The sequence below is a fragment of the Dendrobium catenatum genome, unplaced genomic scaffold, assembly GCF_001605985.2.
Source record: "Dendrobium catenatum unplaced genomic scaffold, ASM160598v2 fragScaff_scaffold_261, whole genome shotgun sequence".
Lineage (NCBI taxonomy): Eukaryota > Viridiplantae > Streptophyta > Magnoliopsida > Asparagales > Orchidaceae > Dendrobium > Dendrobium catenatum.
The window spans coordinates 645,330-656,432 of record NW_021318723.1 but is presented as its reverse complement, the minus strand read 5'-3'; the positions used below and the strand labels follow the sequence as shown (position 1 = coordinate 656,432).

Sequence of the window (11,103 nt, the reverse complement as noted above, 5' to 3'; positions counted from 1 at the left end):
GATGAACAAGATTTACAGGAGGAAGAAAACTCAAGCCCTTTTATAATAGTAGTATAGATATATTATAAGTTATATTAATTAAGCTAATTTTATTAATATTTAATTACTAATTATATCATTAATTATTCAACGAAGTTAAATTAGTATTAATTTATGCACTAATTAAATTATTAACTATTTAATTAAATTACTTAATTACCAATTTTTTTAAATTATATTAATTTAATTTATCAATAATAACTTAGAGGCGTCTAGGGTTTGCATTTCATCTTTTCTTTTCGTCGTCGGTGTTCGGCTTCGTTGCTTCGCAGGAGGTGTAGAGATTGCACGCGTCGGTACTTAGGCTCCTTCGTGGTTGTTCGACTTCACTCCTTCGACGACTTTCCCTTCCTGTCGGATCGGAAGTTAGGACATTTTGATCGGAAGCAACAACGGTGCTCGCTGGCCGTGAAGGTAACTTTCTCCCTTTCGCGCGCTTCTTCGGTTAAATCCAATAAATCCGCCGAACCGAGCGATTTATTAAATCCGGGATTTAAGCCGTAAATCCTTAAATCTGGGATTTACCCATCGCCGGGATTTAACGCGCGCACAAAAACCGTTTGGCTGGATATAGCGTAAATTCGACTTTTAAATCCCGCTGCAAATCCAATTCCAAACAGCCCCTTTGGTTTTGCAGAAGATGGAAGTAGATAGAAATAACATCGACAACGAGATTAAGAAGGCGCAGGAGGAGCGGCGGAATATGGAGAACTTGGCACCTTTAGCCTCCGTGACCTTCGACTCCGATCTCTACGAGGAAAATCGCTTCGAGGGCTACGCACGATCCATTCCTGTGAATGAGGACGAGGACGAAGCGGACGGGGATGCTTCGCTTATTGGCCGCCGCCGCATGCCATCCTATACGGCTCCCAAGTCGCTGATAGATGTCCCTCGGGCGGATGGTGAGGACGACTCAGGGTTCAAGAAGCCCTCCCGAATCATTGACCGTGAGGATGAGTATCGCCGCCGACGACTCGATCGTATCATATCCCCTGCACGTAACGACCCTTTTGCCTCAGGCGAGGCCACCCCTGACCCATCGGTAAGGACTTATGCTGACGTCATGAGAGAACAAGCCCTCCAACGCCAGAAGGAAGAGTTGCTCAAAGCTGCTGCAAAGAAACATGAGGAGGAGAAAAACAACAAGGCTGCTGCCGCTGATGCTCCTCCGGCAGCTGCTGCCCAAAAGAGGAGGAACAGGTGGGATCAGTCGCAGGATTCTGACGGCGCTTCTGCTGTGAAGAAGTTAAAATCAAGCTCTGATTGGGATGCACCAGATTCAACTCCTGGGATTGGGAGGTGGGATGCGACTCCAACTCCTGGAAGAGTTGGAGATGCAACCCCTTCAATTTCTCGCCGGAACCGGTGGGATGAGACTCCGACTCCTGGGCGGCTTGCAGATTCTGATGCCACTCCAGCTGCTGCCACCCCTGGTGCAACTCCAGCTGGGATGACTTGGGATGCTACGCCAAAGCTTGGTGGGCTAGCTACCCCTACTCCCAAACGGCAAAGATCAAGATGGGATGAGACACCAGCTACCATGGGAAGTGCCACCCCACTGCCAGGTGCTGCAACTCCAGCTGCAGCCTTCACTCCTGGAGTCACTCCCATTGGCGGGGTTGATTTAGCAACTCCAACTCCTGGAGCTATCAATCTTCGGGGTCCTATGACACCAGAACAGTATAATTTGCTGAGGTGGGAGAGGGATATTGAAGAGAGGAACAGACCTTTGACTGATGAAGAGCTTGATGCAATGTTTCCTCAGGAGGGTTACAAGATCCTTGAACCCCCAGCTTCTTATGTTCCTATCAGGACTCCAGCAAGGAAGCTTCTTGCTACTCCAACTCCTATTGGCACACCACTTTATTCTATCCCTGAAGAGAATCGGGGGCAGCAGTTTGATGTTCCCAAGGAGGCACCTGGTGGGTTGCCGTTCATGAAGCCAGAGGATTATCAGTACTTTGGTGCTCTTTTGAATGAGGAGGAAGAGGAGGAACTGTCACCTGAGGAGCAGAAGGAGAGGAAGATTATGAAGCTTTTGCTAAAGGTGAAGAATGGTACTCCTCCCCAAAGGAAAACTGCATTGAGGCAACTTACTGATAAGGCTAGGGAATTTGGAGCAGGTCCTCTCTTCAACAAAATCCTGCCTTTGCTTATGCAACCTACTCTTGAAGACCAAGAGAGGCATCTCTTGGTGAAGGTTATTGACAGGGTGTTGTATAAGTTGGATGAGTTGGTTCGCCCCTTTGTGCACAAGATTCTTGTGGTTATAGAGCCTTTACTGATTGATGAGGACTATTATGCTCGTGTTGAAGGAAGAGAGATCATTTCTAATCTAAGCAAAGCTGCTGGCTTGGCTACTATGATTGCAGCAATGAGGCCTGATATTGATAACATTGATGAATATGTGAGGAATACTACTGCAAGGGCTTTCAGTGTGGTGGCTTCTGCATTGGGAATTCCTGCTCTGTTGCCTTTTTTGAAGGCTGTCTGTCAAAGTAAAAAATCGTGGCAAGCACGACACACTGGCATTAAAATTGTGCAACAGATTGCAATTCTTATGGGATGTGCGGTTCTTCCACACCTAAGGTCTTTGGTTGAAATCATTGAACATGGGCTGAGTGATGAGAATCAGAAGGTCAGAACAATTACTGCCCTGTCTCTTGCAGCATTGGCAGAAGCGGCTGCTCCTTATGGTATAGAGAGTTTTGATTCAGTTCTAAAGCCACTTTGGAAGGGCATTCGTTCACACCGTGGGAAGGTTCTAGCTGCCTTTTTGAAGGCAATTGGCTTCATTATTCCCCTTATGGATGCACTATATGCAAGTTACTACACAAAGGAAGTGATGGTCATTCTTATTCGTGAGTTCCAATCTCCTGATGAAGAAATGAAGAAGATTGTGCTCAAAGTTGTCAAGCAGTGTGTGAGTACTGAAGGTGTTGAAGCTGATTACATACGAAATGATATTCTTCCAGAGTTCTTCAGAAATTTCTGGGTAAGGAGAATGGCTTTGGATCGAAGAAACTACAAACAGCTTGTGGATACTACAGTCGAAATTGCAAATAAGGTTGGGGTGGCAGATATTGTTGGAAGGGTGGTCGAAGACCTTAAAGATGAGAGTGAGCCCTACCGGAGAATGGTTATGGAGACAATTGAGAAAGTGGTATCCAATTTGGGGGCTTCTGATATTGATGCCCGCTTGGAAGAGCTGCTCATCGATGGGATTCTTTATGCATTCCAAGAACAGACAAGTGATGATGCAAATGTCATGCTCAATGGATTTGGTGCAGTGGTGAATGCTCTTGGTCAGAGAGTGAAGCCTTACCTTCCTCAGATATGTGGAACAATTAAATGGCGATTGAACAACAAAAGTGCGAAAGTAAGGCAGCAAGCAGCTGACCTAATATCACGGATTGCAGTTGTCATGAAACAGTGTCATGAAGAGCAGTTGATGGGTCATTTAGGTGTTGTGCTATATGAGTATCTTGGAGAAGAGTACCCTGAGGTTTTAGGCTCTATTTTGGGAGCACTAAAGGCAATAGTCAATGTTATAGGTATGACGAAGATGACCCCTCCTATCAAAGACTTGCTTCCTCGGCTGACTCCTATTCTGAAGAACAGACATGAGAAGGTCCAGGAAAACTGTATTGATCTTGTTGGTCGGATTGCTGATCGTGGGGCTGAGTTTGTCCCAGCTAGAGAGTGGATGAGGATTTGTTTTGAGCTGCTTGATATGTTAAAGGCTCATAAGAAAGGCATTAGGAGAGCTACTGTGAACACCTTTGGGTACATTGCAAAAGCTATTGGACCACAAGATGTTTTGGCAACTTTATTAAACAATTTGAAAGTGCAGGAGCGTCAAAATCGGGTTTGCACAACAGTTGCGATTGCTATAGTTGCTGAAACCTGCTCCCCATTCACTGTTCTCCCTGCTCTTATGAATGAATACCGTGTTCCAGAATTGAATGTACAGAATGGCGTTTTAAAATCTCTTTCCTTTCTTTTTGAGTACATTGGAGAGATGGGGAAGGATTATATTTATGCTGTGACACCATTACTGGAAGATGCTTTGATGGACAGGGATCTGGTTCATAGACAGACTGCTGCTTCAGCTGTCAAGCACATGGCTTTGGGTGTTGCTGGCTTGGGTTGTGAGGATGCTTTGGTCCATCTGTTGAACTATGTGTGGCCAAATATATTTGAAACTTCTCCCCATGTCATAAATGCAGTAATGGAGGCTATTGAAGGAATGAGAGTTGCCTTAGGAGCTGCTGTTGTCCTGAATTACTGCCTCCAAGGCTTGTTCCATCCAGCAAGAAAGGTCCGTGAGGTTTATTGGAAAATTTATAACTCTTTGTATATTGGAGCTCAGGATACACTTGTTGCTGCTTACCCTGTGTTGGAGGATGAGGAGAGCAATGTCTACAGCAGGCCTGAATTGATGATGTTTGTCTGACACATTAATGCTTGCATGTGCTTATGCTTGAGATGAACTTTGTTCCATCTTTTTGCTGGTATGACTGGGGTATGATAAAAAGTAGATATGTCCTTTTTCTTCTATCCTACTCTTTCGTTATTATTTCAAACTTTTTGAGCAAGTCATTAATTCTAGAAAGTTGCATTTTTCTGTTACCATCTTATCTTGTGTTTTTTTATTGAAGTAATATAGAGCAGAATTTAGGGAGAAACTTAAAAAGTTAGTCTTTTTTGTATTTTGATAGATTCGTAACTTCTACTTGCTACGTTACTTTTCCAATTAGCTGTGTTGTTACAGTTTAGCAGCATTCTGATCTCATATTTCATTTTTTTTCTGCTAATAGGTAATGTATTTTATCTGTGCTCTCTAGGAAGCTTATATGATTTGTTATTTTTGAATATGATCACTTCTGCTCAATAAATGGTGGTTAAATTGATCATCAGCATTATTATTAGCCTCATCCTAATTATTTGGGTTAGCTTTATGAATTCCCAATTTTCATTTCTAACCCTGTGAAACGTTGCATTTGATTTTAGATTTATGTATTTTTCTTTCTAATTTTTGGCACTAATTTTATATGCCTATTAATGAATTCATTCCGATCACCAAAGTGAAATTTTCACTATCATATTTTCAATATAATTACTACCATGGTTCCTATAATATAAATATTGCTTATGTTTCTTATTTTGATTCATATTTATTTTAGCAGTTTTATTTTTGTCACATTTAGCTTGATTATCAATGACTTTTTAAGTGCTCAACACTTAAATCCATACAATATAGAAAGGTCAATTGAAATATTAAAATTGATGCAGGACTTTATGCTTGTATTAAAAATTCAAATATTATAACTGGTAGTTGATGCCATAAAAACGTCTTTAATCTATATCCTCTCAGCCTTAGCATCTAGTATTGTGAGCATGTAAGGTGGTCTGTTGTGTGTTATGATTTAAGATCCTGATCAGATTTGAGAGCCACCAACTTGGATGACATTGTTGAGGTTGGATAGATATGTTTATTCAGGAACTAATTGGATTTGGTTGTGTTGCCATTCTGATATTGTTTTGGAAGAAATTTTACTACTGTTGTCAACGGTGAAGGTTTTAATGGTCCAAATCTTTGAGATAGATAGTGATCATAATTACTACTTTACTAGCGGGCCTTACCTAGTGTTATACTGATATTTCCATACTCATATGCTGGATAGATGCTGAATGTCTGTAGTGATAGCAATACCTATTTCCGACTAATATTCCTGCTTTTCCTATGAATTTCTAAAACATAATAGTTCCATCTATGTGCTCAAACCATTCATTGTTTCTCTGTCTTCTGCAGCTGTCTTGTATGCCCACGCTAATTTCTCAGGTTCTTCAATACATGTGTAGGTTGTATAGTTCTTAAAATAACCAGGTGAGGAGGTGTATAAATATACAATTCAGATCGAAAAATTGCAGTTCGAAGACACTGATTTAACAATTATTCACTTGTTGTTGGTGCAATAAAAAAAATACAAAGAATCCATACTGAATGTTAATTTAATGATCGATTTATTTAAATAAATTTTTTGAAGAATTGAAACCAGCAAAAACTAAAAAATGATTAATATTCACTCTATTAATATAGGCCCACTCAAAGCATTCACACTCCTAAAAACTATCAACAAGTTATTTATTAAATAAAAGGGGAGAAAGTTCGTTGCATTGTGCTTAAAGAAATTAACATCCAATCAAGTGCTTTTTTTAAATCAAAATTTCTTTTACGAATCTCTGATTTTAATATTTATAAGCATCAATAGCCTAAACCATATCATATCAAAGAACATGATATTTCTAGATTCCAACATTAATAGCCGACACGATTTCGTTATCTTGATAGTTTAAAGAACAAGCTATGTAGAGTTATTGGGTAGGTCTACTATGGAAGCTATGCATTTGTTGAGAGGTTTGATGAGGAAATATAGAGTAAGAAGGATCTATATATATGATATTTATTGATTTAGAGAAAATATATGATAAAGTTCCAAGAGAAGTACTGTGGAGAGTTTTAGAAAAAGAATGAATTAATAATGTTTATATTCAAGTCATTAATGATATGTATACAGGAGCTGGTACTTTTGTTCAAACACAAGATGGTTTAACCAATTATTTTCCTATTTTTGTTGGATTGCATCAAGGATTAGTTTTAAACTTACATCTTTTTGTTTTAGTCATGAATATTTTTACTAGACATTTGCAGAAACATGTACCTTGGCGTATGCTTTTTGCTAATGGTATTCTTCTTGTTGATAAGAGTAGAGAGGGAGTTGATAAAAAACTTGAATTATAGAGGTCAACCTTAAACTCTAAAGGTTTTCATATGAGTAGATTTAAAATCGAATACATGAGTGTAATTTTACTAGTAATAGGTACAGTGGTGGGATTGTGACATTGAGTGATCATCTTATTAAAAAGTGTGCACATTATAGATATCTAGAGTCTACTGTTCAAAGTGATGGTGAAATAGGTGAGGATATTATTAGTGGAATTCAAGTTGGATGGCTAAAGTGGAGGAATGCATCGGGCCTATTATAGAAAAATATCCCTCAAACTTAATAGAAACTTTTATAAAATTGTGGTGAGACCTGCAATGTTATATTGCGTGCCATTAAAAGAGAAGCATAAAATTAAGTGTTGCATAGATGGGATATTTAGGTGGATGATTGACTTTTACACTTAGAGATAAAATGCAAAACGAATATATACGTGAAAAGGTCAGAGTAGCTCATGTGGAAGATAAGATTAGAGAAAGTCTTTATAGATGGTTTGGACACAAAACATCAGTCATTCGATGGAGAGATTATTTTGTGCGGACACCGAACGGTTCTCCTGTCTGGTTCCGCGCTTGGTACCGAGTGGTACCGAGCGTGGGTACCGAGCGCGGTACATTTTTAGGGTGATGTGGTGCATTTTTGTTGGTCTTCGGAAGCTGCGAACTCCGCAGAGAATAATAAATCCATTCTCGATGATCTTGTTTAGGAGAGTAGATGTATTAAATCTAGCTCTTGTTAAAAAGATAGAGGTAGACCTAAAAATGCTTGGTTAGAAATTATTAAAATTATATTTTTATTATATTTCAATGAGAATTTGACTCTTAATAGGACATAATATTGAAAAAAAAGATTCATATAGCTGATCCCATGTAGTGATATAAATGTTTGTTGTCATTATTATATATGAATTATAAATTTTGCATACACCGGCACTATAGTTATCTTATTTATAATAATTTAATTGATCGTGCAACTTGTTGAATGATAAATATTGATCTTTAACTTAAAATTTTATTTTAACCATTGTAGATTTAACAATTATCCAAAATGATTTCAAGTATTTACCATCAATTTTGTTTTAGCAATTTAAACTCTGTAGGAATCAGTTACACAGATGTATTTTGAAATTATCAATCTAATTTTTAAATTCTATAAATAATATTTCTCATTAAATGTCGAAATATACTTCTGAGCCATGTTGGTCACATTGCAGTTGTTTAGATCAATAACCTTCTTGATTTCATTTAAATTGCTTTATATTATTATTTGTTGCTTGACTCAGGTATTATGTCCTATAATTGACATTATTAAGAAGCTTTGAGCTTTAATACCAATTTGTTGGTAAACATCTTCGGAGCTAGGCTTTCTAATTCAACTATATTATCTGATGTATGGAACACACAATTCAGATTGGAACACACAATTCAGATTGGAAATTCATAGTTCAAAGACAGTTGATTAAACAAATATTTAACTAATGCAATTAAGAAAATATGAAATATTTGTGTCAAACGATTATTTAATGATCAATTAACCAAATGAATTCAATGGAGCATTGAAGCCATAAAAAACCATAAGTTTATCAAGTTTCAAATTGCAAACAGGAATTCAGCTTGAAATGCATTTGATTAAAATTTGTCAAGCTCATAAAAAATCAATAACAAATTATTTAGAAAAAAATCACCAAGTAGAGGAAATATAGGCCTCTTGTACAAGGAGGAAATTGGTAATCATATTTGCACCGCACTTGAAAGGATCAACATGCAATCATGCACATAGAAAATTGAAGAAACCAAGTAATTAGTACTTCAGAAGTGTTTAGTATTTTTTTTCCCATCAGTGCATGACCTTAATTCTACTCTTTGTAGACTTCGTTTGCACTTGACAATAATATTATTCTTTGTTGACATTGATGTTATTTGCATTCGCACATTGACATAGAACTGGCTAATTTGAAGCTGTGGAGGCATTCTATAAGAGATATTTACCTGGTTTGCTGATATGATTTTACGGTTTGGGGTAGCTATTTAAATGTTTTGTTTTTCTGACTATTATCATTTATCATACTTATATTTGGAGCACGGCTATTTTTCAGAAATTTTTATAATGAAAAGCTGTATTTTATAGCAAGATCTTTTAATGTTTAGTAGGTATAAGAAAGTTGTTGAAAAAAATCAATAATAATTTTTGAAAAAATTACTCACTCTCTGCGATAATTTTATAACTATCTTTATAAAAAAATTACAATTATCTCAAATATACCCTTTGTGTTGCTTCAAAGGCTTGTCATGATCTAACTTTTCATCTATCCTTGTAATTGTATGCAAATCGTTTTCTTTGCGTTGTATTAAGGTTTTAAATTCAATATTCTACATTGATGATTTCCTCTCTTTGGTAGGCAATTCCAGTTTGGTTTTAGTTATTTGATTGGCAGTAGTTAGGAGTGATGGTGATTTCGGCTTTGTTTGGGATGACTTTCTTACTGTTTCTTAAATCAGTTTTTTAGTTCAAAAATTTTAATTTTTATACTAAAAAGTTGCTTTAAAAAATCAGTAAGAAAATCGTCCCAAATAAAATCTTCGTTGCCAACCGAAGGCTGTTTTACTGAAAGAGATTTATTTTGATCAGCATTCTTGAACTTCATTTTTCTTTTAGCTTTGAAGAACAATTATTGACCTGGTAACTTTCCCTTGCTGCAGCTTTTTCGCTCTCTTTCATTTGCTGCATTTGGCGGCGGAGGATGCATTAGAGATCACGCTGCCCTTGTGTAATATGTTCTCGCTTCAAATCTTGGATTTTAAATTGCAACTCTGGTGCTCTCTTCCATATAGACTGTTCACTGTCTTTGGTTCTTTTGAAGCTTAGTTTTGTTATTTTTTATCAATATGATGTACAGACTTTCTGCAACTCAGATGAATTATCAACACGCTTTTACAGAATATATTAATGGATGTTTTGTGATAATCATTATTAAGATTTATTATCAGATTTCCATTATGCTACAATTTGTCAAGGGAAGATGACGTAAATATGCCACTTGGAAAACGTCAGTTACGTGCCCTATTGATTTTTTGTTTCCTATAGCAGAATTACTGTGTATTTCAATATGAGAATTATTCTTGTTTTCGTGTGATGTGCTTCTTGGCTTATACCTTCGGTTTATTTCTATTCGTGTTCGCGTTTTAATTTATTGTTCGTGAAGCTAGAGGTTACAAGGTCTTACTGTTTGTTGACATAATTCATTGTTAAATCCTGAAGCATCATAAGTTGCTTTAAAGGATTTAAAAAAGTAAACAAAAAATCTAAGGACTTAGATATATTTAAGGAAAAGTATAATTTGACTAAATACTTGTCGTGCAGCAGTGATATAAAAAAAATTGTCCGGTTTTAATAGGGGTAGTTATAATTAAGTGTGTTTAGTGAGATTCACCCTTTAAAAATAACAATAACTTTGAGTCTTTGACATCCCAATATTCAATTATACATATTAAATTCTGCTCACCTTTTCAAAGTTAGAGTATTCCTTACCTGATGCATTCAGTGAGTTGAAAGTTTTAGTAGATTGTATATCTAATTGGGTCATCTCCTTGGAAGGGCCCACATTTTAGTAGGTCTTAGTTTTTATAGAGATAATGTTTAGACTTGCCTATTAGGAAGGACTTCATTCTCAATCAGTGTAAATCTTATTGTAAATATGGAGTCCAAATTTTATGGCTTGACTTTTTATTTTGAAGCTATACAAAATGTTAAGGTATTGTTTGATGGGATTGACCTATGAAGACCCATGGAAATTTCTTGAAAGTAAATAATGAGCAAGCAATCAAAATAAGAGGGGAATTCATTAGAATATCTTTCCTTTTAAGAATTAATTTAAGGAGGTGACTTGATCATTACTTTTCAAGCTTCGTTGGATATATATTTTCTTTTAGAATAAGACTCTAGTTAAAAATGTCTGATAATTGTCTTTAGTGACGATTAGATGTGAAGAAAAAGTCTTGACATATTCTATAAGATTAATATCTTTGACATAATAACGAAATCTGAATAGTGGTCCCTTGATTAATTTGCTATGCAGAAAAATGATCATATCTTTATCTTGGTATGCTGACTGCATGTAGAATATCGGTTTTGGAAAACCTCGTCCGTATTGAGCTATTTGCAATGCTTCGTATTGAGCTATTTGCAATGCTCTGTAATATTTTAAAGACTGGTTAGATAAATAATGGAAAGCATCTTTATTAAGCTTATATTATCTATCTATCATGGGGCTTAGATA

At 36.6% G+C, this 11,103-nt stretch overlaps 1 protein-coding gene across 3 annotated transcripts; it reads left to right on the top strand.

Moving 5' to 3' along the window:
- The first annotated feature begins 255 nt into the window (after positions 1-255).
- On the top strand, positions 256-9,797 carry LOC110108123 (splicing factor 3B subunit 1). Of its 3 annotated transcripts, none has more exons than XR_002304438.2 (3): positions 256-453; positions 677-4,564; positions 9,527-9,797. XR_002304438.2 is itself a non-coding variant. In XM_020838636.2 (2 exons), the coding sequence occupies exon 2, from the start codon at positions 680-682 to the stop codon at positions 4,493-4,495; it is 3,816 nt and encodes a 1,271-aa protein (XP_020694295.1). In that variant the 5' UTR covers positions 258-453; positions 677-679; the 3' UTR covers positions 4,496-4,674. The 3 variants fall into 3 exon arrangements, 1 of the variants encoding a protein (XP_020694295.1); XR_002304439.2 differs by having other exon boundaries at positions 258-453; positions 677-4,553; XM_020838636.2 differs by lacking the exon at positions 9,527-9,797 and having other exon boundaries at positions 258-453; positions 677-4,674.
- The last annotated feature ends 1,306 nt before the right edge of the window (positions 9,798-11,103 follow it).

Coding starts and splice junctions, on each gene's coding strand:
- LOC110108123 (XM_020838636.2), top strand. CDS start 680: ATGGAAGTAGATAGAAATAACATCGACAACGAGATTAAGAAGGCGCAG.